Source organism: Peromyscus eremicus, chromosome X, assembly GCF_949786415.1.
Source record: "Peromyscus eremicus chromosome X, PerEre_H2_v1, whole genome shotgun sequence".
Lineage (NCBI taxonomy): Eukaryota > Metazoa > Chordata > Mammalia > Rodentia > Cricetidae > Peromyscus > Peromyscus eremicus.
Window position 1 is genome coordinate 115307263 of NC_081439.1, and position 27130 is coordinate 115334392.

General features: G+C 41.8%; 1 protein-coding gene across 1 annotated transcript; it reads right to left on the bottom strand.

Moving 5' to 3' along the window:
• Nucleotides 1-1434: 1434 nt before the first annotated feature.
• On the bottom strand, nucleotides 1435-27130 carry Map7d3 (MAP7 domain containing 3). The gene is made up of 17 exons (XM_059250775.1): nucleotides 26935-27130; nucleotides 22346-22438; nucleotides 22022-22105; nucleotides 20889-21052; nucleotides 19325-19433; nucleotides 17514-17606; nucleotides 13053-13741; nucleotides 12390-12517; nucleotides 11980-12143; nucleotides 10354-10480; nucleotides 8672-8813; nucleotides 7767-7874; nucleotides 6795-6848; nucleotides 4925-5024; nucleotides 4195-4381; nucleotides 2411-2790; nucleotides 1435-1640 (listed from the first exon to the last, which is right to left on the bottom strand). Exons 1-17 carry the CDS (start codon nucleotides 26999-27001, stop codon nucleotides 1633-1635), a joined length of 2697 nt encoding a protein of 898 aa, XP_059106758.1. The 5' UTR covers nucleotides 27002-27130; the 3' UTR covers nucleotides 1435-1632.

The following is a 27130-nucleotide window of genomic DNA, read 5'->3' on the forward strand; positions in this document are numbered from 1 at the left end:
AGAGAAAGTTCCAGGACAGCCGCGTCTACACACAGAGACACCCTGTCTCAAAAGCCCAAAACAAACAAAAAGACCAGAGTTTGAAGATGCATTTTTTTCTGTTCCAAACCTGGAACTCTGCTAAATCACCAAGTAAACGCATAGATCTGATTATTATTTGTTAGACTTGCCAATGGCCTGCATTCATAGCTTGCTTGACACTTGGTATCACCTTTACATCACCACCAGTGCATTTTTATTATAACGAAAACAAAGCTTGTTTTATCTGAGACATTTATTTCATACGGCACATACTTACAGAAAGTATTTCGGCACATGACATTTGTAGAAAAACACATCAGAAGCTCATCTTTCAGGATGATTGCCTTTTGCTGTCTACATGTAAGAAGCAGTATCTAAAAATAGATCTTAAAGCTAAGGCCTCCTGCCCTAATACATAACAAAGGTAGCAAAGGACCAAGAGTCAGAACATAAAATTACCTCCTTTTGGGAATCCAGGATTGGCAGCCAAAGGAACACTGGCCTATTTTAAACCATTTGTGACTCAACACTGAAGCTTGGTGGTGTTAGGACAAGGAATGTGTTTGCTACTTTTATGGACTCACATCACCTTTGTGTGCACATGTGCCAATGCACACATGTGTATGTCCATGTGCCTGGCACCAGAACTGAAGAATAGCACTGCTCTTGTCTTCACTTGTTGCAAGCGCCCACAAAAGGCAAACATGCTTTGTTTCTATGTCCCAAGCCTGAGTGTATACTGAAGGACAGGCCTAGGAAGCAAGTCAGAAAAGGCTCTAAGTACACACTATTGAAAGGAATTAATGGTACTCTGTGAGACAACAGCCAAGTACTGTCGCAACAAAATAGAGCTCATTTTGTGCATAAATCCTGCTAGGTACTTCAAGATGAAACACTAATGAGAGAGAGCATGGTTCTAAACTTAGATTTTCTGGTTCTGGCATTTGGAGGTATCAGCACTGGACAGGGATGAGAGCTAAGTTTAAAAAGTGTACATATGAGGGGTTGGGGATTTAGCTCAGTGGTAGAGCGCTTGCCTAGCAAGCGCAAGGCCTTGGGTTCGGTCCTCAGCTCTGGAGAAAAATAAGTGTACCTATGTATAGGCAATAATGCTGTGCTGCTCCACAACCTTTGCTGTCTATTAGGAACACTGGGACAGAACTGTAGTGAACACTCTGAGTTCCTTACACGGTCTGGTATGCTCTGCGAGAGCAGACTATGTTTCTAGTTGTTGAAGTAGTGTCACCATTAACCAGAATCAACTCTGTTAGGGTTTCAAAGAGATCCTGACATAGAGACACTCCTTTAATAGGACTTTTTGAGGGACTGAAATTGATTATTTAAAGAAAACATCCTTGAGGAATCCCCTGACATACACCCATTGATAGAAAGCCCAAGAAAGACAATAGAGAGTTTTGTCAAGGAAAACAGAAATCTTTTTACTTAAAACTCTTACTAGAGAACAAGGTGACCATTGCATGGGATTTTTTGTTTTCCTGTTTTTTGATGGTAAATTCCTTTACCAGTTTCAAGTATGGAGAAGACAATTTTGAGTCTTGGCCTTGGGAGTTTTAATGTGGAAGATGATCAATCCCCTAGGCTCCATGGGGTTTATATATCTAGCCAGGGGAGAAAAGAAAAGATTAGTAAAGTAGGTGCTTATGGTGTCAAGGTAACTCACCCCAGTTTCCCTTTGGGCTGACTCCCTCTGAACATTCTGACACCCTACTGCTCTTCTCTAAATGTCCCCATCAACACCAGAAGAGCCCATACTGCTTTTGGCAAGGAGAGCTGTTTTGGGGGTGTGTGTGTGTGTGTGTGTGTGCGCGCATACATGCCCATATGCATGCTCATGTCCCAGTGTGGAGGCCAGGGTTAGCTGTCCAGTGTCTTCTATTGGTTCTTTGGCTTTTTTTTTTTTTAAATAAATACAGGGCCTCACTGAATCTGGAACTGACTCAGCTTACATTGGCTGACCAGCAAACCTCAAAGGCTCCTCCTGTCTGCCTCCTCAGTGCTGAGATTACACCTGTCTTTTTTTACATGGTTGCTGGGGATCAAACTCAAGTCCTAAAGGTTGCCCCCACAACTATCTTCTCAGCCCTAATAACTTTTTTTTTTTTTTTTTCGAGACAGGGTTTCTCTGTGTAGCTTTGGTGCCTGTCCTGGAACTCGCTTTGTAAACCAGGCTGGCCTCGAACTCACAGAGATCCGCCTGGCTCTGCCTCCCGAGTGCTGGGATTAAAGGCGTGAGCCACCACCGCCCGGATTTTGAAAACTTGTATTTTATATGTGGCAGGAGATGCAGGGTGCAGAAATTATTCTCACTATCTATTCTCTCCAATATAACTTAATGGAAGATTCTTCTAGATCATTCCTGCAGACTCACCACTGTCTTCTTCCTCTCCTCCAAATGCCATCCTGGAACAGCCATAGGAAAAGGGATTTTCGAGATCAGTTGTTCCTCCAGCTAGATTAAGGTGCGACAAAACCTTCGTCAAAGGAGCAGAAACAGATTTGCCTCTCTTCTTACTGTCCAAAGGTGCCTGAGGAGCTTGGTGAGCTGTCATAGAATCCTTCGAATTGTGTCTGCTGCTACCAGCAGTGGTCTTTGTGACAGGTGATTCAGTCATGTGACTAAAGTCTATAATTTTGTCACAAACCCACTCCTGATTGGTGGTGACACTTAGAGCAGATCGGATGGTGGGATTGGCTTCCCTTGTTTTTCTGGTTCTCACTGTTCGGGTAGGTGGTTTTTTGGTAGGCATTCTGGAATGAAGTATTGTAGTTAGAGTCCTGGCTATTCAAAACCATGAAAGAAGCTTTATCATTTAACCTCTGAGAAGTGCCTTGGATATAATAAACAAACTCTCCACATCCTAAAATGAAAAGGCTGGAAGGGATCATGTAGGTCACAGAACACACTGGCATTCAAATGTATCTTAGACAGTGCTAAGGTACCCTGAAAATACAAGGGCACATGAGCAGCTGAGCATGCCCAAACCCAGGAACTCTGTGCTCTGTGTGTGTGTGTGTGTGTGTGTGTGTGTGTGTGTGTGTGTGTGTGTGAGAGAGAGAGAGAGAGAGAGAGAGAGAGAGAGAGAGAGAGAGAGAGAGAGAGAGAAAGCATACGCATGCGCGCTGAGGCTGCCAAAGGAGGATACTTGATGCTCTGCTCTATCACTTTCTACCTGAACCTGGAGCTAAAATGGCAGCCTGCAAGCCCTAGAGATCCTCCTGTCTCTAGCCCCCAATCCCATCACTGGGGTTATAGGTAGGCATGTGGCCACACCTGGCTTTTTTTGTGTGATGCTGGGATTTGAACTCTAGTCCTCATGCTTGAGCAACAGGTGCTCTTCCCTACTGAGCCATCTCTGCAGACCCCCCCTGCCCTACTTAAAGTCAGTTAAGGACACCGATGGTAAGAAGCAACCTGAGAACTGGTGCAGGAGTTGAATGCGGTGCCCCTTTTCAACCGGAACCAGAACTTAGCCCCTTGGCAACCACTCCAGTGGGCCTCAGAGCTTTAGAATGTTTTAGGCTATCATCTGGGCAGTGCTGCTTCTCAACAAACAATTCCTACTCCCCCGACTTAACCTCTGAGCCTCTTTACCCAGATGTGAAATGAGAATATGATTATCAATCTCTAAGTAACAGTGAAAATGAGAAGAGACAGTATTTTCACATCTTTGAATATCGACTATCCACTCAATAAATGAAAGCACATTCATTCACCGTGCAAACACAAGTAATTTGGTGTCACATGAATCTGGGTTTGAATTTGGCAAATAAAGTCTAAAGCCTGTGTGTGCCTCAGTTTGTTTGTCTGTAGAAGATGGAGGTGCCAGACAGTGGTGGTGCACCCCAGCACTTGGGAGGCAGAGGCAGGCAGATCTCTGTGAGTTGGAGGCCAGCCTGCTTTACAGAGCTAGATCCACGACAGGCTATACAGAGAAACCCTGCCCTGAAAAACCAAAAAGATGAGGCTGATGATCCTGACCCAGCAAGACTGCTGCGGGCACTATTTTGTTTGCATTAAGCAGGGTGCTTGACATGAAGTTTGGTATATGCAGACTAAGTCTTCAAGCAGTAATAAATATTGTCAGGATTCTAAGAATATCACTCATACTTCTCCCACATTTATTTGGATAAATAAGGTGCTAAGTGACTCACTTAATGCCCCTTGCTTGAGTCGTAGAGTCCTTTGGGTCGTTTTGTTTGGCAGTTTTCGTGTTCCCATTAAAATGTATTTTCTTCTCCATATCAACCTTACCCGATCCCGCTTGCAAAAACACTAGCTTTGGGGGCCTTCTTTTGGCATTTTTGTGGTACTTTTTGTGCTTGGTTAATGTTTTCATTCCTGGAGGGGGAGAAGGGAATTAAAGCTGGAACTTCAACAACCAAGACAAGAGAAATCAAACCTCCGATCCTGCTGTGCTAGGGTGTGTGTGTGTGTGTGTGTGTGTGTGTGTGTGTGTGTGTGTGTCTGTCTGTCCCTGCCTAAGGCAAGAAGGGCCAGGCAGGCAAGGCTCTGGGGCCCAGTCAAGCCTGAGCAGCCTCCATGTGACAGGCCAGCTGAGGGGCTGTCCAGCATGTGCACTAATTTGCCTGACTCTTAATTCACTGGTGGTGATGGGGAATGTTTCTTTAAGGAATCTCTTTGCTAGTAAAGGCTGATGGGTCAAAGGTCAGAATTATTCCTTGACTCCCTTGCCCTCGATCTGCCTTTGAGTCTGGTTTTTCTTCCAATGTCCTTACTGCCTTCAGCTCTCCTGACTCAAAGTCAGACCGAGACTCTAGTCACTGTGTTCTGATTGCATTTTCACGACACTGCTTAAGCCCAATCGTCATTTTGGTAGTACCACTGTTTGCTTCTGTGTCTAACCATGAGGACCACGCAAACCTGGTGGGAACATCTCAAGGGAGTCCTCATCACTTTCTGTTTCGCCTTCATCATCAGCTTCATCCTCTTCAGACAGGCAATTACCAGATATTTCTGAAGCCTGTGGTTAGCAGAGAAAGTCATGTTTTAGAATTTCAAAGAAGTAAGAAAAGACTAGACCGATGGCTAATTTTTGGCATTTTGAATAAAGGGTAAAAAAAAAATCAGTCTCTTTAACTGGTCTCATGATGGGCAGGTGGCCTTAATTCTGTCATTCAGCTAGGGCGACACTCGAGGATAAACTTTCAAGAGTGCAGGCAGAACCAACAGCCCTCAATTCACATTCATCCGCTATCAAAAGCTATTGGGATCCAGAGCCTCGATAGCCTTCACCCAGAGGTCCACAAGAGAGGCTACCAGTGGCAGATTAATCTGAGGGGTTCACTAATAAATCTACACACACGAAACTATTCCATACACTTTATTCTTCTGAGTCAGTTCTCTCTACACAGCTTCTATTCTGCTCTCATGCCTAGCTCCTTTCTTGCCAGATTCCTCTCTACATCTTTCTGTTGTTCCCTCTAAAAGCTATCTTGATTCCTTCAACTCAGTTCTGCCTCATCTTGGTCTTTCTCATCTTGTTCTTAGCCACCTAGTTCTTCCCCATCAGGCTCTTCCTCATCTCCCATCTTGTCCTCCTAGTTCTCCATCCAATTCTCCCATCTAGTCCCCCAAGTCTCTGAGGTTTATAGTCATATACCCATTTGACAGCAATGCTCTGGCTAAGGCAAGGTCACCAGGCTTGAATTCTTATGGGGCATAAAGGCAGGTAAGAGTTTTCCTCAGGCAGTGACTGTCAGGGTTTTACAACCCTGGCTCGAAGCAATCCTGTGCTCAGAATGCTAGTGAAGCCAGAGTGGGAAGAGTCAGCAAAGACCAAGATGAACTCGGGAGCAGCTGCTGATGTAAAAGGTCTTGGGCCAATGAGTTGATGAGCTTTGAGGCAGTGACTCAAATGACTTCAGAAATGACATTTCTATCAGACACTGTCCTGCTCCTTGATGGTGGGGATAACTATGACTAGTAAAAAGGGCAGTTTGTAAATGAATGTTAACTGGCTCAGAATGTAGAGAAAAAACAAGCCTTATGAGTGCATGTGCTATACTCAGAAGACATGTTAGGAGAAGCAAATAGAAAACAGATGCAACTCGAAAAACCAAAAAAAAAAAAAAAGAAAGAAAACAGATGCAAAAAGCAGTCACTAGAAAGGGGGAAGGTCTAAGTTCGTTTGCTGAAATGAAGAATTCGGGTTCATCAAAAGATATTAAAAGATAGGAACACACACCTCCAAAGGACTCCTACTTAGAGCAGGTAAAAACTCCCGTAAGTCAGTAAGGAAAGGCAGGTCACAACATAGGCATGTGATGGGAAAAGCACGTCACCAAAGTGATGCCCAAGTGTTCAGTAAGTGCATAAAAAGTGCTTACGTTACCAGAAGATGTTGATAAATTCAACATTAACATCAGCAGCTTCTCCCCAGCAGAAAACGACAATAAGACAAGGCACAGACTGGGAGAGGAGAGAGCTACAAATATAACAACAACACCAACAACACCGAAAGTAGGATCTAGAACCCTCAAGGAACTATCTAGAACACTAGGAAAAAGACAAACCAACCCCAACATTTTAGGCAAGAAGACCTAAGCAAGCATTCATGCATGAGAACGTGAAAGCAAACTAGAGACAGAAAAACAAGCTCTGGGTTTTTAAGGACCAGGGAAACACAAACGGGACACCGTACTTCATTACCACCAGACTGGTAAAAATGAAGAGATGCCAAGCGCAGGAAGCAAGAGGAACTCATACATACTCTGGTAGGAGTGGAGACTACCTTTGAGGCACTCACATCTGTCTTCCGTGTCCGCTTCATTATTTCTTCAACCCTCTATTCAAAGGGAAATAAAAATGAAAATGTAAAAGAGATTTTAAAAAATAGTGGCCCTGAAGCAGGTGATTACCCCATTTTATAGCAAGCAATGCCTGTAATTGTCCCCAAACCACAGACTTAACAAAAGTCTTGGGGCAGCAGCTGGGTTCCTCTTTTGTCCCTGATTTCAGCCATAAAATGCTGTGAATGGCAGTAATTGTTCTTCTATACAACACAAACACCCAAATGGCAATCCCGTGTTCCCATTTTCACACAGACTAAACATATTATTGCAAAGCAATTAGAACTCTTAGACCATGGCAAGGCAAACATTAATGAAAACAATGCGCTTCAATGATGCTATGGTTCTAAGAGACCTTGTCCCTAAACCAACAGAAGACTGAGGAACGATGTTCTCTAGGGAGGGATAAGAATTCTATCCACTGCATAAGGTGAGGAGAGCTGTGGTTTGCTGGCTACCTCAGAGTGACAGAGACCTGGCAGTAGTCCAGCCTCGGCAGGGACTTCTACACGAACCACATGGAGTTGCATAAAATGAGGCCCTACCTTACGAACACCGGCCTTTCTAACAGGCCTCCACTGCCCCCCCCCCCCAACCCCATATGTAGCGCCATCTCCTGCCCAGTCTAGAAGAAACTCTAACTTCCACTAACCTCTGTCAGCCTGGAGTCATCCTGCTAAAGGGAATGTTGGTCCTACAGGTTCGATATATTGAGACATTGCTATAATGCCATCCATGAGGTACAAATACCACCAATAAGAGGGTAGCTTCCTATATAGAAGTCAGCACCTTTGGATGAGCAACCACAGTGGGCAGACAGCTAGGAACTCACACATACCTGACTGAGGATTTTCGGAAAAATGTTGCTAACTTGTACCCAGCTTTAACACAAAGCACATGCAACAGAGAATTACCTTTTTCCTTTCTAATCTTTCTTGCAAATTTTGTAGCATAATCTTTTCCTGTTCCTTCTTTCTTGTTTCAGCAATGTCTTGAGATTTCATCATGGTGTTGTTCCCTTTCTAGGAAAATTTGTGCCAAAATATCATTAGTTTCAAAATATCTGGATGACAAGAAAGTTTTTAGCTGAAAAAAATTAAATAGTTGCAAGTCTGGTGGCCATTTATTATCCATTTTCAAAGCCTTGTTAAAAAGCACAGATTGAGGCCAATGTCTGAAATGCTTCAGACATCATGGTTACACTTCTGAACATGTGCCTACCTTACTTTAAGTCAGTGGTTCTCAGCTTTCCTAATGCTGGGGTCCTTTACTATAGTTCCTCGTGTTGTGGCGACCTCCAATCATAAAATTATTTCCATTGCTACATCATAACTATAATTTTGCTAGTTGTGAATTGTAATGTAAATATCTGTGTTTTCTGATGGTCTTAGGCAACCCCTGTGAAAGGATCCTTTGACTCCCAAATAGATCATGACTCCCAGGTTGAGAACCACTACTTTAAAAGCATGCGTTTTTGAGTTATTAACACAGCAAGGAGTCAACTTTCTTACATTCCTTAAAAGCTATGGAAAAATTTGTAAAGGTTCCCTGCCAAGGAATACAAGTATACGCAATCATTTAAGGAGATTACATGTAACCAGTTCTGATGAATGACATCCTAAAACTGGGAATATAGATTGGGCTATGGCAACGTGGGTTTTGGAGACTGCAATGCGAAAGTGCAGCCCCCCGAGAATGCTGTCTGCAGTGCACTCCCCCGAGAATGCTGTCTGTGCAGTGGCCCAGCCGGCTACTTGGCATGGCAACTGCACTTTCTAAGCAGGTTCTCTGGTACAGCAGCAGCGGCAAGGTTACAAACCTGTAGCTGTCCTTTCTGCTCTTCCGGTGGCTCGAAATGTCTCATTGCCAGATCTTTTGCTTGCTGCTCATCTTTGCGAGGTGAGAATTCTGCTGGGACTTCATCCGCTCTCTCTGCCAGACCTTGTGATTTTTTAGCAACACTGAGGGTATTTAAATAACTTTAGTATTTTTCTTAGCTGCTAGCACATATAGTTTGCAGGAGTATGGAAGCATTAATGGTGAAATTGCTTGAGTATAGTAATACATTTATGGAAGATTTACTATATTTTCTGGGCTTCTTACTATCCGAGTTATATGTCACCCTTTTTAAATGAGGCCTTCGGGCGTACCAAAGGATTTCTAACAATGACTACTTTACACACGTGCACATATGCAAGAGAGGAATGGTTGACCTTTAATTACGTTAGGTCTTATTTAAATGTGAACGCACCCAAGCTCACCTAGGGATGATGATATGCAATCTGGAGGAGGGTCTAACGGTGTGCCAGTATTTAGTGCTTTCAAATGCTAATTAGCTCTGTTTGCAGAAGACAAGGAATAATAATTTCCAAGTTATAAATCTCTTGCTGTTCAAAGTATCGCCTTCCTCCTTTTTCCAAGCAACTGTACTTTAAACACTACTTGGAAATAAAGTCAGTACTATAGTATTCCTTGTCCGCAGTGGACAGGGGTTTACAAGACACAACACAAACTGGGTCTCTAGATGAAGTTACGAGAACATTTCAAGTTTAAGTCAACATAGCTGGACTTGAAATGTGTTGTCAGGGACAACCTTCTAGGACTAATTCACTGGCTAAATGGGACCCTGGTGACATAGAGATGAATCTCATTATCTTTCTGTGTCTGTCTGCCCCCTATCCATGTCCCTCTGCCTTTCCAGTGAAGGCAAACAGAAATATCATGCAGTTGTCTGGGTGCTGCTGCTGAGATTGGAATCCTGGAAATGACCTTGGTTTCTTTCTACATTGGCCTAGCACACCTTAATGGTGCTGAATGTATGGAGACTGAAAAGGATGTGGGGAGATGTTATCACTCTGCTCAGCCAGTTATAACACCTCTCTAAGTGTTTCCTACTTTCGTTTTTAAATTAGTACTTATTTTTTTATGTATATGGTGTTCTATCTGCATGTACACCTGTGTGCCAGAAGAGGACATCGGATTCCATTATAGATGGCTGTGAGCCACCATGTGGTTGCTGGGAATTGAACTCAGGACCTCTGGAAGAGCTGTCAATGCTCTTAACCACTGAGCCATCTCTCCAGCCCCGTGTTTTCTACTTTCTTCCTTTTTCTTTCCTTTCTCTTTCTCTTTCTTTCTTTCTTTCTTTCTTTCTTTCTTTCTTTCTTTTTTGATGGGGAGGGTTAAGACAGGGTTTTTCTGTGTAACAGCCCTGGCATTGTTACCACAGTGCTGTGAAACTGTCCTGGATCTCGCTCTGTAGCCCAGGCTGGCCTTGAATTCAGAGATCCACCTGCCTCTGCCTCCCGAGTGCTGGGATTAAAGGCGTGCGCCACTGCCGCCCAGCTTTTCTTCCTTTCTCTCCTTGACTACAAAGCAATGATTGACTTCTCAGCAGAGAAAAAGTTAATTGCTGTTTTGAAACTTAGAATTTGAGGACAAAATTTCAAAGTGTGGACTCCCACCGAAGTTTAAGGCTAGAAAGGACGATTTTGTGATCACCTTTGCTTTGTCTCTTTCTGGACTCCTCCACTTTCCTTGTTGCCTTTTTGTTCAAAAGCAGCATGGTGCATCTCTACGGAAACGTTCTTGGCCGATTCACTGCTTGGCATACTTCTATTGCCAAATTCTAGTTTAAAGAAACATGTGAACAGTTGGTTAGGGAACCTATTTCTTCTCAACTCCTCGAAGAAATGAGGGGTAAATAAATGAGACTCCCCCAAACATTAAATAAATGGTCAGACCAAAATTAATCACATGCTAATTAGGGGAATTGTTCAAAACGCCAACTCCTCCCTAGCAAAAGAATTAGCATGTTGTCTCTTTCAAACAAGTGCATATTCAAATACTCAAAATGCAATGATGTGTTTCTACTTCGGCTTACCTATTTAGAGAGGTAAATCAAGGACTCTATGAGGAAAGGTTCAAATATGCTGAAGCCAAGCTTATGCCTGATCCAAATGAAGAGTAAAAATCTTAAATACTCAACCAATCAAATATCTGGTATATGTGTGGAATTTGTGTATCATTTTTATTGCCATTTACCTGAACTCTGACAACTCTATATACAAGGGGTTATCATACAGTGGTAGCTATAAGTAACAAAAGAAGCCAAGACTATCATTAAAATAAGGTATATTTTACACGTATCTATCTATCTGTCTCTGTCTTTGTTCTCTCTCTCTCTCTCTCTCTCTCTCTCTCTCTCTCTCTCTCTCTCTCTCTCGTGTGTGTGTGTGTGTGTGTGTGTGTGTGTGTGTGTGTGTGTACATATAGATACATTCTCACTATTTACTGTCCTGGAACTCACTCTGTAGACCAGGCCAGCCTTGAACTCACAGAGTTCTGCTTCTGCCTCCCAAGTGCTGGAATTAAAGACATGCACCACCATGCCTGTCTCAACACGGAGGCATATTATAATATTAAGTTTATATAACTATTGTTGTTTTAGATAAATTATGTAGAAATTAAAATTTCTAGACACTAAGAACGACTAACTCATAATAAAAAGATCACTTGATATAGAGAATTCATTGGATTTTCTTATAAAAGCTGAATTCCCAGTACATTTGAGACCAAGTAGCATTGACATGTGTAAAAATGCATGTTACAGGCAAAGTAACAGTGTGAACATGCATACAGCACAAATCAGGACATGCCACATGCCATATATGTATATGGAAACTGGCCTGTATCTGATGAAAACTTATTTAACCACATGTATCTAAACTCTTGAAGAACAAGCTAATATCTGAGCTGGAATGGACCACAAGGATCATAGACCAACCCTCTCATCCAACTTATGCTTCTAACAATGGTTCTAAAAATGAAATTTCCAAACAGAGGGGTGAGTAAGCAGAGAAGTATTCCACTGGACCAGTGCTTGGTTAATTCTCTTTATCTAAAAGGAAGACCACTTCCCAAAGTCCTGTTACTTACAGAACAAAATTGTGATGATTTTCAAGTACTTCAAGATTTTCTGTGTTGCTAAAATTAATTTCTTAGGGAAAGAATTTACCTGTGTTGATCATACGCTTTTCTTTTTCTTTGTTATCATACTTAATGCATTTGGCACATACAGGATATGTGGCAAATTATAATATTATAATTCTTAGGTAAAGAATTTACCTGTGTTGATCATACGCTTTTCTTTTTTCTTTGTTATCATACTTAATGCATTTGGCACATACAGGATATTCTGAACCGGGGTTACTTTATACAATAGAGAAGTCTTCGCTGATAGTCTTGATGAGACTGGTAGAGGAGATGGAGGTCGGATCTTTTGATTCTGCCTGCTGAGAAAAAGTAACAAATGTGTGCTGATTACTTTTCAGTATATAATTATAAGCAATGCAATGCATTGATACTATAAGGTAATTATAAACTGGAAATTTTTGTAATGGAGAAATAAAGCTACTTCACTTTTCCCATTTGCCATTGTTTACCTTGCATTCTATATTATTTCATTTAGGAAACACTGATATGACATTCGTTCCAGTAAAATGCCTTTCAGAAATAACTGCAAATAGGTTACTTACACAGCCTTCATGGGAGAAGGTGGGCGCCACCCAAGTGCGGGGGATGATGGCCATCTGTAACATGGTATATGGGATGGTAGTTGTTTCTTGGTGGTAAGGTTTATGCTTCTTTTGCCAACTTCTGGGTTCTGAACATACCAATTCAATAAGATAAAAAATTAATAGCAATTATTATACTATACCTATCTTTTCATAAGAAAATATTCTGAATAAAAGTCATAGTCCCTGAAACCTCTAATTTTCTTTTAATTCACGAAAATTAGATATGTTTTTTTTCTAGGCTATGAAGTTACACAATGTAAGTATATCACAGAAATAAAGTTTTAAAATCTTCTACTTCAAAATCTAATTCCATTTCTAGACCTCACTGGATGGTCCAGAACACTCCTGAAAAACCTTTTTTCCTCCAAGTGTTTCACATTAACTGCCTTACCAATTTCTAGAGTCTCTCCTTTGAGCTTTGGGAGGTGTTTTCATGTCATGGGAGTCATTTCTCCACTTGCCTGAGGTGAAACTTCCATCATCACCTCAAGGAGTGCTCCCACACTCACCGTGCCTAGGCTGTGCTCCCACACTCACCATGCCTAGGCCGTGCTCCCACACTCACTGTGCCTAGGCCATGCTTCCACACTCACCATGCCTAGGCCGTGCTCCCACACTCACCTTGGGTGGCGAGGCTTCAACATTCATCCTAGGTCGTGCTTCCACACTTGTCTCAAGGTTTAACTCCCCGCTGGTCTTAGGAGATGTTTCTAGATTTCCTTCTGAGGCCACAGCACTTACTGAGTCCGTACTTAATTCTGGTGAGGTATCTACGCTTGCCTCAGGTGAGGCATCCATGCTGACAACTGGAGATATTTCCACACTCACAAAGGAGGATGACCCCGTACTCAGGACAGGGGATGAATCCTCACTCACGACGGGGGATGGTTCAACACTTGAGGAGGCATCCACATTCACTGTGGGTAATTCTTCACCATTTGATTCTGGGTGCCTTGTTGAGTTCACATCAGCGAGTACTTCGTTATTCACCTTAGGGGAAACGTCCACCTTCACTTCAGAGATGTCCTCCATATTCTGGAATGCTATTTCCAAATTAGCCTTAGATGGTCCTTCCAAGTTTGCCTGAGAGGGTACTTTCATGTTCATCTTGGGTAGAGTTTCTGCATTCACCTTTGCTAGTCTTTCTGCATCTTCCTTGAGAGGTGTTTCTACTTTCTTTGTGGGTGTTATTTCTAATTTTGGTGGAACTGGCATTTTCACGGATGATTTACAGAACATTGTGGAAGACTTTAGCTCATCACTGGTAAACATTGGTACAGTCACATAGCGGAAAACGTATTTGGTCATTCCTATAAGTGAATGAGAAAAGAGTAAAATTCCATATAAAGGTAGTAATCTGACTAGCTAAAAACACTCCATGTGCACAATATGAGAACAGAAGGGCTGTTTAATAGGAAGTACAGGAATTTCACACACTGTAGGAACTGCTCAGTGAAATGTACCATTAACAGAGCAGAACTATCAGAAATTTAGTATTTCAGAAGCAACATCAACACCAGAGGTCCTGTAATCACAGTGCTTCACTACAAATGAAAATAAACTGGCCCTGTAAAACGGATACTTGCAGCAAAACATTGTATTTCAAAATCTCAACCACATTTTTAAATGATTTATTTTTATTGTATGTGTATGAGTGTTTGCCTGCTTGCCTGGTGCCCTCAGAGGCCAGAAGAGGAAGTTGGATCCACTAGAACTGGATTTGCAGACAGTTGTGAGCTGCCATGTGGATGCTGGGAACATAACCCGGGGCCTCTGGAAGAGCAGCAAGCGTTCATAACTGTTGAGCCAGGCCTAGAGCGCTCAGTTACCGTTATAGGTGATTATACAAAATACTCCATACTTGATTGTTTTAGAACAGAATTAACAGGCCCGGTGGTGGTGGCTCACGCCTTTAATCCCAGCACTCGGGAGGCAGAGCCAGGCAGATCTCTGTGAGTTTGAGGCCAGCCTGGGCTACAAAGTGAGTTCCAGGACAGGCACCAAAACACCACAGAGAACCCTGTCTGGAAAAACCAAAAAAAAAAAAAAAAGAATTAACAAAAAATATTTACTTATTCATTCTAAAAACTGCATTAAAGCCAGATAAGAGTGCAGATGAAAACATTCGTTTTGAGGTTTCACATACAAATAAATGGAAGAGTGATCACTAGTAATAAAACTGTCTTATGACTGTACTAAACTGTCAGAGATATCTAAAGATAAAGGCCACCGCATAACACAATAATTCCAAGGAAGGAAGCAATGCAGGATATATCAGAACTCCTCCATGTGTCTCTATAGTGGAACTCACACATACAGAAAAAGATAGCTCCTTACAAATTCATTTTTTCAGGGATTCGTACAGATAAAGACCTCTGACAGACATAATGGCCATGTCCACTGACAAAAATTCACTGCCAAATGCTACCATTGAACAAAATGCTCTTGTTAAAGGTAATTTTTTTGCCTGGACAGTGGTGGCACACTCCTTTAATCCCAGTACTCAGGAGGCAGAGGCAGGTGGATCTCTGTGAGTTCGAGGCCAGCCTGGTCTACAGAGCAAGTTCCAGGACAGGCTCCAAAGCTACACAGAGAAACCCTGTCTCAGAAAAAAAAAAAGTGATCTTTTGGTCAATATTTTGCTCCAATAATCCTTTTTATGTATAAAGATCCCTAGCAGAAATTGCATTTCTTCCCAAAGGATTTAACCTGAATCAGTTAAGGAAAGTCTTCTGTAGTAGATCATTATGTATACTGGTTAGTTTTTATTGTCAACTTGACACAAACTGGAGATACCTGGGAAGGTGGACCTTCAGTTGAATAATTAATTGCCTCCATCAGATTGGCCTCTGAGCACGTCTGTGGGGCATTTTCTTGACTGCTGATTGTTATATTGTCTGATCTCCATAGAGACATTATGTCTGATCTCCATAAGAAATGTATCTGAGAGCTAGGCGGTGGTGGCGCCCACCTTTAATCCCAGCACTCAGGAGGCAGAGCCAGGCGGATCTCTGTGAGTTCAAGGCCAGCCTGGTCTACAAAGTGAGTTCCAGGGCAGCCAGAGAAACCCTGTCTCAAGAAACCAAAAAGAAATGTATGTGAGCAAGGCCAGGGGATTGAGCCCGGAAACAGTATTCCTTTGTGGTTTCTGCTCCACGCTCTAGCCTGAGTTCCTGCCTTGGCTTCCCTCAGTGATGGGATACAAACTATAAGTCAAACAACCCTTTTTTCCCTAGGATGCTTTTGCTTAGTGTCTTAGCACAGCAACAAAGAAGCAAATTAACACAATGTGAATCAATACAAGAGGACCATGAAAGGGAAATGGTAGACTGAGGAAAGCTGTCAGAAAGAAATCACTTTAAAGCCAGATGGTGGTGGTGTACTCGGGAGGCAGAGCCAGGCGGATCTCTGTGAGTTCGAGGCCAGCCTGGTCTACAGAGCAAGATTCAGGAAAGGTGCAAAGCTACACAGAGAAACCCTGTCTCAAAAAAAAAGGGAAAAAGAGAAATCACTTTAAGACTTTAAGGCTAGGCATAATAGCTGATGCCTGGAACATCAGTTCTCAAAAGGCTGAGACAGTAGGATTGCTATAAGGTTAAGGCCATTCTGGAGTACGCCAGGACTACAATGTGAGATCTATAAAATAAGAGGCATTGGGGAGTCGGGGGTGGGGAGGAGGACTTTGAGATGGCTCAGTGGGTAAAGACACTTGGCACTAAGCCTAAAGACTTGAGTTCAGTCCCTGGAACCCACATGGTAAAGTCGACTCCCACAAACTGTCCTCTGACCTTCACACACACATTGTAGCTTGTGTGCACATGTATATGTACATATATACAATCAATAAATAAATATAGCCGGGCAGTGGTGGCGCACGCCTTTAATCCCAGCACTCGGGAGGCAGAGGCAGGCGGATCTCTGTGAGTTCGAGGCTAGCCTGGGCTACCAAGTGAGTTCCCGGAAAGGCGCAAAGCTACACAGAGAAACCCTGTCTCGGAAAATAAATAAATAAATAAATAAATAAATAAATAAATAAATAAATAAATAAATAAATAAATAAATATAAAAATAAAAACTTACTTTAAAGAAATGTTTCAATAATAATTATGATTTTTGTGTAAAAATCAGTAGTAAGAACAGAAAGTCGGGGGCTGGAGAGATGGCTCAGAGGTTAAGAGCACTGGCTGTTCTTCCAGAGGTCCTGAGTTCAATTCTCAGCAACTACATGGTGGCTCACAACCCTCTGTAGTGAGATCTGATGCCCTCTTCTGGTGTGCAGGTGCACATGCAGATAGAGCACTTATATACAAGAAATAAATAAATAAAACTTAAAAAAGAAAGAAAGAAAAGAACAGAAAGGCGGTCTAGAGAGATGGCTCAGCAGTTTAAGAACACTGCTCTTTTCAGAGGACCCAGGTTCAATTCCCAGCACCCACATGGCAGTTAACAACTGTTTGTAACTTAAGATCTGACATCCTCACACAGGCAAAACACCAGTGCACATAAAATAAAAATAAATTTTAAAAAAGGCAACAGATTAAAGCTTTGTTTAAAATAGGGCCAATCTTTATAATTTCCAAATGAAAATTCATAATGTTTGAAATGAATCAAAAAAGCAGTCCTTCAGTACAAATCCAATTATAATAAAATTAATTTATTTCTTCAGCTTTACTCTAGACTCTATCATATGCCAGGAATTATGTACCTTATGGAAAGATAAAACTCTTTTTTCTTACCATAGTACATTCTTTTAGTTCAAGAAGGGATAGTTTGGCTTGCAGTTTCTTTAATGACTTTTTAAGTTTCTTTCGAGACTAGAGGATAATTGCATCATGTCCTCCTTCCCTTTCTTCCCTCCAAACCTCCCCATGTCCCCCCTCCCTTCCTCACTCTTTCAGATCCATGACCTCTCTTTTCATTAGTTGTTGGTTCATGCACATATACCTATGTCCCTAAATATAATCTGCTCAGTTTGTATAATGATACTCATATGTCCGTTTTCTTGAATGACTTTTTAAGCAACATAAAACTGAGCTAAACACATTTCTTTCCAGCAGTACTTGAGATCTATTCTCTACTCACCAGGCGTGTTGTCCATGTGTCCCATAGCAACATTGGGATGTAACTGGTTGTCTTTTCTATTCAGAGAGGAACTTCGTTTACTCTCTGTTTTTCCTAAACATCAAGTGCAAAGGAATGTTACTTTCCTAGAGACTAAGATTTCAAGAGTGACTCACTCATTTTATTAAACAGTTTAAAATGCTTTTCAACTCTTGCTTGTAAGAATTTATTTAATTTCAAATATTATGTAGTTTACAACCCCAAACTTAAAAAATTTACTCATTATTGCAGTTGAGGTGAAAATAAAGTAACTTAGAAAATTATGACAATCATTAGCCAGGTGGTGGTGGCACACACCTTTAATCCCAGCACTCAGGAGGCAGGAGGATCTCTGTGAGTTCGAAGCCAGTCTGGTCTACAGAGTGAGTTCCAGGAAAGCTAGGGCTATTACATGGAGGAACCCTGTCTCAAAAACTAAACAAAACGAAAATGATAAAAATTAATAGGGAAAATGCCCACTATTGACACCACCCATCTTCCTAAATTGTGAATATGTAATCTTTAATTTTAGACGCAATCTACAATGGTTTCTAAGTATAATGGATAATTTAATTATAACTATTTTTTTCCCCCGAGACAGGGTTTCTCTGTGTAGCTTTGCACCTTTCCTGGAACTCACTTGGTAGCCCAGGCTGGCCTCGAACTCATAGATCAGCCTGCCTCTGCCTCCCGAGTGCTGGGATTAAAGGCGTGCACCACCACCGCCCAATTGTAACTATTTTTAAACCAAAACCATTTATATTTGCTATAGATGTCACAAGGTAACAAAACTGTTTATAACAGAAAACAATTGGCTTTGTGTAAGGACTTCTCATTTTATCTGAAATATTCTAGCTCAGGATACTGAGGGGTAGCCATTTAAACAAGAATTCCTTTTCTTTCTTTTTTTTTTTTTAAAGATTTATTTATTTATTATGTATACAGTGTTCTGTCTGCACATATCCCTGCAGGCCAGAAGAGGGCGCCAGGTCTCATTACAGATGATTGTGAGCCACCATGTGGTTGCTGGGAATTGAACTCAAGTCCTCTGGAAGAGCAGCCAGTGCTCTTAACCTGTGAGCCATCTCTCCAGCCCAAGAATTCCTTTTCTTTAAGACTTGTAAAATAAAGTACACATTAACACTATTGTGCCACATGAAAGTTCCTTGAATTGATAATGTAATGAGCATCGCCCCAGAGTTGTAAGCCAATCAGTCATGTGACTAAGTCATGTACTCCTTTCATTGACATACTTCAAGAAATAATAATCATCCCCTGCCTTGCTAGTGCTGGACTTATGAGTGCATACTAACAGACTTGGATTATTTTTAAGTGGGTTCTGGAGAGCAAAGTCGGGTCTTACAGCTTGTAAGGTAAGTTCTTTACTGACTGACCTATTTCTCCAGCCTTGGCCTGAGTTCATTACCAAATGAACAAACAACAAACAAACCAACAAGGACTGGCTAAGCTGACTTTGTATTTGTCACTTTGGTGTTGATTGTAAATTTAGGACATAAGAAGTAGAACATGTTGCAGATACAGCCATCTACCAATAACTGACAGTTAAAAATGGACATTAATGAACTTAAATTTAACAAGTATTGCCAGGTGGTGGTGGCGGTGGCGGCAGCGGCAGCGGCGGCGCACGCCTTTAATCCCAGCACTGGGGGAGAGAGGCAGGCGAATCTCTGAGTTCGAGGCCAGCCTGGTCTACTGGACAGTCACAACTACACAGAGAAACCCTGTCTGGAAACCCCGCCTCCCCCAAATGAACAACTAACTATACCACTTACCAGATTTGTCAATGTTGGTCGCACCGCCCTCCCACGACCACCTTTTCTGTCGTTGGTCAACACGATTGCATCGCTCCATTGTACGAGACACAACAGCCTTGAATTTTTCCTGTTTTAAAAAAAATGCCAGACCATTTTATGTGGCTATTATATTACCACTAATTATTGTTTCTAAAACTAACCCCATCACTGCATTTCTTTTTCAAGTAGGTGAAAGTCTAAAAGAATTGGAGACAAGTTTTAGTTTCATCAATGAATACCAGTGCTATCCCTGAATTATTAGTTTTTTATTTTGTGGATGCTTCCCTTTCCGCTTTTTATCATTGGGAAACTCAGAGCCAGACTTCTGCAGCCAATGTACAAAGACTGAGTGGTGTACTTTTAGGCATGCCAATCATACCTATACTTCACTGTTTGCCCACCTTGACTTTCACTTTCCCTGGCTGCCCTTAGTCATGTATTTTACCACATAATATAGTTTATTTTGTAGTTACCTTTTTTGGTATATGGAAAGAAACAGGAAAAGGTGACATGCCTATGTCAAATCTATGCCAAAGTTATTTATCTATGATGTTCATATCTATAAGAGTTTAAATCCTGGTGCTCAGTAAGAATTTTTTTAAGGCAAGTAGTGTGTTTATCTTGACCTCAGCTGCCACCTGAACTGGTCAGGATAAGAGCCACACAAATCACATGCCACATTGTGGTAGATTAAGTACAAGTTTAGGAATGAGTTCTTTGCTTGGAGATTTTTCATTCCTGTACTATAATATACTATGGACTATGTTCCAGCCAGCAAATCAACTTCAGGGCCAGAGGTTTCCTATTATTTCCTAGCAGCAACTGTTACAGAAGAACTTCTTTACAGTGCCTGCCCTGTCCCTCTTTGGCCAAAGAGAAACGTGTTAGCCTCCTTACAATGAATGTCCATGTACCAGGCTGTGGCGAGGCCTCACCCCACCAGCTCTTTGGAGTGGATACCCTTTGCCTTTTCTCCTGCCATGTTTCCAGTTCCCTCTCTGTCTACACGGATATTTGCTTCTGTTCCGTTCTGTGTTTTCTCTCTCAATTTTCTCTTTTACTAAGATGGACTGTTTCTGTCCACCAGGAACCCTCTCTCACTTGGTATTGTTCCTATTTTATGTTTGTTGATTCTCAACACTGTCTTTAATGATTCCACTCTCTCAGGGAGTCACAACATTAGGTAAGTTGGAGAAATCGGCCTGCCAGATGGGACCTGTGAGAGAGGTGAGGTGGTAGGGTTTGGGGTCTTTATGCAGCTGGTAGAGAACAACAGTTTTGAGCTAACCCCAAGCCAAGGTACGCTGTGAATTGCATTCTAAAGGCCAACAGAGTTCAGTTTCTGGACCTCCACACCTCCTCTCTCCTCCCTGAAATTACTGTTGAAGCCCTTGGACTGAGGGTAAGGAAAATGGAAAAAAAAAATAGGAAAAACTGAGGTTGTTCCCTTGCTCTCTCCAGGACCAGTAAATGCAGACAAGGCTAAGCAGTAGTTCAGCGGCACACAATGGCCACTAAACGGGCAGACTCGGACGTTGCCTACTTTGTCTTCCGCCTGCTTCTGTTTTCTTTTTTCTTCTGCAGATACTCGGCGGCGTTCGTCCTTTTCCTTCTGTTCTCTCAGTTTGCGGTGTCTTTCTTCCAACTGTTTTTCATACTGTACCTTAGCCTTTTGTTCTTTCTCAAGCAGTTGTTTCTCCTTGTTGGCTGAAATAGTCCAGGTACATTTTCATGGTGTTAAAGCCAAGAAAAATTTTCAACATTAAACACAAAGAAGGAAAAATGTCACTCTATCTCATTATCATTCTTAGACAACATAGCCTGGTCCAGTAAATAACATGGACAGTTCGTGTGTGTAAATATATATGGCCACTAAAGAACCACTTTTCACAAGGTGTTCACTGTACTGTGAAGAACTGGCATTTCTAAGCCAGATGACTCTTGGCCTATCCAAACTAAAATTCTAAAGCAGGAAGAAATGTTTTCTTTCATGCGGTATTTTGCTAGTTGGAGCTAAGATCAACCTATATCAGAAAAACATAAATTAAAGAACACATGGGCTGAATCTCTATTTTGCTTCATTCTACTCTGAAACTTCTTTCAAAGTCCTCATCTCTCCGGATGCTATTAAAGAAGCGAGTGCTACAGGAATAGACTCAGAAGTCGACCCAAGCTGGAAGGGCATGCTTTACTATATTCAGGTTTTCTCTGACTACAACCAGAGGATCTTATCTGTGCAATTATAAAATATTCTCCCTAACATTACCACTGCAACGAAGATCATTTATAGCATTCCATTTGCATAAATTTGAGCGTTTATTCTGTGAGTTGATTTAGACCAAAGAAATACATATAGTTACAAAGCATGCTCCCAAGTTGTAGGAAGTCTTCATTTCTACCAAGTCCCATTTTCACTGAAATCCCATCCTGCTTGTTTCCACAACTGTTGAAGGAAATTCCAGGCCTCAGTTTTCAGATAACTGAAGCCACTCCTTCAAAAATTAAATAATCTGGTCACAGGTTCTTCATGGGCCTTTGGATTGGTAAATGGACTTAATTTCATACAATATTTTACATAAAATTACAATATATCATATAAACAGATTAAGCAAAGTGATTAAAACCAAGTCAGAAATATATAACATATACATAAAGGGAAATGTCTAACATACATACCCTCTTGCTGACGTTTCCTCTCTTCTCTGCGTTCTTTGGCTAATTGCTGTTTGATATCATTTTTAAGGACAGAACCATCTAAAACTACACAAAAATAATTACCCATTAGAATTATATTAATTCTATCTATTTATTATTTATGTTTTCTGATACAAGGTTTCTCTATGTAACAGTCCTGTAGATCAGGCTGGCCTCGAACTCACAGATATATGCCCCCCTCTGCCTCCCAAGTGCTGGGATTAAAGGTGTGTGCCACCACCCGACTTATGATATCAAATTTGAAAGCTACAGCACTGATATATCGAGACATTATTGAAAGTATACCAGGTGTACATGACGATCTCTTAGTAGTAACTGCAGAAGAATTAATACCACGTTTACGTCGCCGTTCTTCAGCTAGTTCTTGAGCCATGGCAGCTAGAACACAGAGAAATAAGGAAAAGGCATTAGGTATTAATGGTTAGTACAAGGACAGCAACCCACAACCATTTGTCATTGATGGTAAAAGGTCAGATCATTTCTGTGAAGTAAAAATATTACTGCTTAATGGGTTAAGTACTTATGATGTTCAACAACACTTTAATAAAAGTTTGGGTCGGGAGGTGATGGCACACGCCTTTAATCCCAGCACTCGGGAGGCAGAGCCAGGCAGATCTCTGTGAGTTCAAGGCCAGCCTGGTCTACAGAGCGAGATCTAGGACAGGGACCAAAGCTACACAGAGAAACCCTGTATTTGTGGACATGAAGACAGTTCCAGTTGTGGATGGCAGGGAAGCACAAGAGCGGGTAGATGAGTAAGAAGGTCAGTGATGAACGGCTGTTTAAAATATGTCAGACAAAATGCTACACCATTTCTTTTAAGAGTTTGCAAGAAATTAAGGGGGAAACGTTTTGTCAAAATAAATTAAGAATTTGGGCTGGAGAGGTGACTCCGTGGTTCTGAGCACTCACTGCTCTTGCAGAGGACTCAGGTTCAGTTTTCAGCACGTATTTGGCATCTGACTTGTCTTAAACTCACAGTTCCAGGGGCCCTGATGCCCTCTTCTGGCCTTTACAGGCACTGCATGCCAATAGTGTATTTACATACACTAGGCAAAACATTCACTCATAAAATCAAAATCTTTTAAAAATTAAGAATGTATAGACTCAAATATAGAAGCAATGCATTAACAATTAGATAGTCAGAGATTGAGTCAAATATTATAAGACATTTATAAATTCCCCACATCAGGTACTCTCTAGGCTATTTGTGTACTCGTTACCCAAGTGGCTTTCAAAACAAGACTGAACCTCCCTTATGGGAGTGGGACTCAAGCACTTGGAACTGTTTACAAAGTAGCCCTTTTACTTCCTTCTTTCCTTCTTTCCTTCTTTCCTTCTTTCCTTCCTTCCTTCCTTCCTTCCTTCCTTCCTTCCTTCCTTCCTTCCTTCCTGTGGTGGTTGAGATTGATCTCAGGGCCTCTAATATGCTAAGCAATGCACCCTTCCCCCATGAAGCCACACCTGCATGCCCCCTAAGGCTCTATTCTAATGCACTGTGAAGATGCAAGGACAGCCAATGTTAAGGTTTAAAACATGTAAGGCAAATACATATATATATATATATTTTTTTTTACCATGCAACAAAACCTTTATTAACATTTTTAACAGAGGTTCAGCTATTACTGAAACTTGTAATTTCTAAACTTAAATTGGGGCAAATGGCTATAGTGCAGAGTAATGCCATCATTGCCCACTGGGAATGCAGACTGAAGAATTAATAGCCACCCCTCAGACGGAGGACCAGGTGCAGGGTGGACTCTTTCTGGATGTTGTAGTCAGAAATTATACCAGATATATATGCCTTCTGTTGACATGCAGAAAAGTGGTCAGTAAACATCAATAAGGTGATATGTAAATTGAGGGAAAGAAAAATTATAATGTACATTAGACAGATTCTAGAGGATTCCTGAACCTTGAATTCCATGGATGATTGCATCTAAAATTCCCCACAATCCTGGACAAGGGCCTGGATGGAGAACACTGAAAATTGTTTTTTGGTTTGTTTGTTTGTTTGTTTTTCCTGACTCTTCGAGGCAGGGTTTCTGTGTTTCTGTGTGTAGCCTTGGTTGCCCTGGAACTTGCTCTGTAGATCAGGCTGGCCTTGAATTCACAGAGATGCTCCTGCCTCTACCCCTCAAATTCTGGGATTGAAGGCGTCCACCACCACTGCCAGGCTTAGTTTTTACCTTTGTGCAAAGCACAGCAAATATGCTCCAGGTCATACCTCAAGTCTGGTTATTAACTATTAAGAGATTCATAACAGTTGAAAATAGACAGCTCAAATAATTAAGGTGTTAGAGGGATTGCCCCAGTGCTCACAGAACGAATAGTTTCTGAAGTTGGCTGCATTGAAGAAAAGCTACCTGGGACTCATTTTAAGAAGTAACCTTGAAAATGACCCTGAGATTGCTACCATAGGATCATAATTTCAAAAAAGAAAAAGGATTTGTTTGTAAGCCCTAGAGACCTAACAGCCCAGATAAACTATAACCTAGTTAAACTTAAAGATTACAGTCTTCTCTGCTTTACTTATAATTCAACTGCTATTATTTTTGTGAACACATTATTTCTGAGTAGCATACTAGCACAAATTCTCTTAATCTGTTCTCTAAAGAAGAAAATGTTTTTAAAACTTTCTTTGGTCTGCAACAATTGATTCCAGAAGAAATGGCTACTGAAAGCTTACAGATAAAAGGCTGGTGAGGAACTGCTGTAATCTTCATGCCCAGCAGCTACAATGGTTAAGAGCACATTTCCTCCCCAGTGTTGGGAGGCAGAGGCAGGCGGATCACTGTGAGTTCAAGGCCAGCCTGGGCTACAGAGTGAGTTCCAGGAAAGGCGCAAAGCTACACAGAGAAACCCTGTCTCGAAAAAAAAAAAAAAACAAAAAGAAAAAAGAAAAGAAAAGAAAAGAAAAGAAAAAAAGAGCACATTTCCAAGCAGATTGTCCCATTCTAAATATTAACACAAATACCAGGCTGTCCAATACAGCACACATTCAAGCTGTGGCAGCTGCCCAGGATTTCTGAGTCTGGGATTCTGGCTGCTAGACTAACTTTAAGGTTTCTCCAGCTCTGAGACGCTGATAATCTGGCTCTCAGCCTCAGTACCTTTGCCTGCATTTTTTTTAATAGGACCCTGTCTTTGAGTAAGCTATACTCAACTGAGAAACCATGTATGGATTTAAACAAACAAGAAGGGAAAAGTGACAAGTTAGTTACAAAGTTTTATATGCTCATCTGGCTGAACAGGTTTAATTTAAAACAATTGTGTAGAAAATATGAAATGTGTTCTGATAAAATAAGTGTAGTTCTTCAGTATATAGCATTAGCCTACTACAATGCGTAGAAAACCCATTAAGTGCATGTATGTTCATCTAATGTGTGTTAATACATACGTAAATACATTTATAAAATGTATGTATGTAAATGGCATTGTGCACCCCACAGAGGTTGTTTAGGACACCCTTTTAATTCATGCAGTCAAGATTCTAGCAGGCGATGAAATTGACCTTTTAGTAAAAACATTTCACTTGACTTTACTCCTTTATTCCTACAGAAAATGCTGGGCAGTTCAACTGGTGCGTTATGCAAATCCAACATGTGGTGTTTTCAACCTAATGTACAAGAGGCAGCTAGGATGTAAACAACGGATCAGGATTAAATCCCCCCTCTTTGCATGGCTTAAAGCTTTTTTAGTTTGAAGTGCTGTAAATGCAAACAACTGCCTCATAATTTTAGCTATTTTCTAACATTTAATAAACAAATAATGTTAGGGGGCATCAGACCACAGCTCCTTCAATATATTGGAATACATGCTAGCTAATTTCCATTACTTTAAACTAATACCAGGGAGCTATAAATGTCAATAAACAATATAGCAATTGATTGCAAACTCTCTAGAGTCTACAATAAACTAGAGGCTCAAGGAATATTACTTTGCCCCTATGGAATGGTAAAAGCGTACTTGCTTCTGACACTTTTTGGAGAGTTGATTCAAAGTGTTCTTCAGTAACATGGTCTTCGAATCTTAGCCAATCTAAATTAATTTTTTAATTACAATTTAAAACTCCCTAAGGATTTCAATAGCAATCAAAATCATTTTATTCACAGGCATATCTGAGGAAACTAGACTGTTAGCAAGCCGAAAGCAACCAGCAAGAAATACTACCTCCTCACACAATTTCCTGAATTAAGCAGGTGCGGCCAAAATTGGTAAGAGTAACACACCTCGCCAGTTTTTTATTTCTCCCCTAGACGGGAAAAGTTTTGATTAAAGGACCTGTTGAGGAGAAAGCATTGCTAGGTGTAGATTCTCATTCTGTTCAGCCTAGGGACAGTCACGTGCTATTGCAGGGCAACTTTGCAGAGAATCAAGTCTCTTCCCAACTTCCTAAGCCCTAAGTCCCAGTTCCCTCCTCCCTTGACCTTGACATGGAAAGTACCAACATCCTGGGATACTAGGAAACCCCAAACTTCCTGATCCTGGCAGGGCCACCCCGACTGCAGCTATGCCCAGCACGCACCAGCGCCCACTCATCCCTGCGTGTTCCTGCAATTGCGCGGGTGTCACTGGTCTCTGATGGCAGGCAGGGCTGCTGAAGCCCGAGTTCGATGGCACCCGTCAGGCAGGAGCCTTTGGGCCGTTGACAGCACTGACCAACCCTTTCTCTCCTACGTCCCGGGCCTCCGGTCTTTCTTATACCATCCCAGGGTGTTCAGGGAGATGAGGGGACCACAGACCAGATAGGACGAGGGGACTGCCCACAGAAAAGTTGCCCAGCCACGCCACTCTGCTGGTCCCTGGGGCTACAGTAACCGCACTGCCCCACGAGGGCCCCTATGCCCCTGAGGGGTTCCCAGCCCACTCACCCAAGCGTTCGCGTAGACTCCTCAAAGATGTGTTGCCACTGATACCCGCAAAAGCGTGGTCCGCCATCTTCAGAGCGGAGTTGAGAACCACTGGTGGTTCTCGGGCGGCAAGGCGCAGGCGCCGCCTCTGCCTCTGCCGGGGCCCTCGCTGGGACCCCGGGGGGCGGGGCGGGGCGGGGCTCGGGGAGTCCCCGCA

Bases quoted from the DNA above. Each gene is read 5' to 3' on its own strand.
- Map7d3 (XM_059250775.1), bottom strand. From the start codon at position 27,001: ATGGCGGACCACGCTTTTGCGGGTATCAGTGGCAACACATCTTTGAGG. The intron at 17,607-19,324 runs GTAAGTGGTATA...CTTGATGTTTAG, and splicing joins GACCAACATTGACAAATCTG to GAAAAACAGAGAGTAAACGA. The intron at 2,791-4,194 runs GTGAGTCACTTA...ACTTCATTCCAG, and splicing joins ACTCAAGCAAGGGGCATTAA to AATGCCTACCAAAAAACCAC.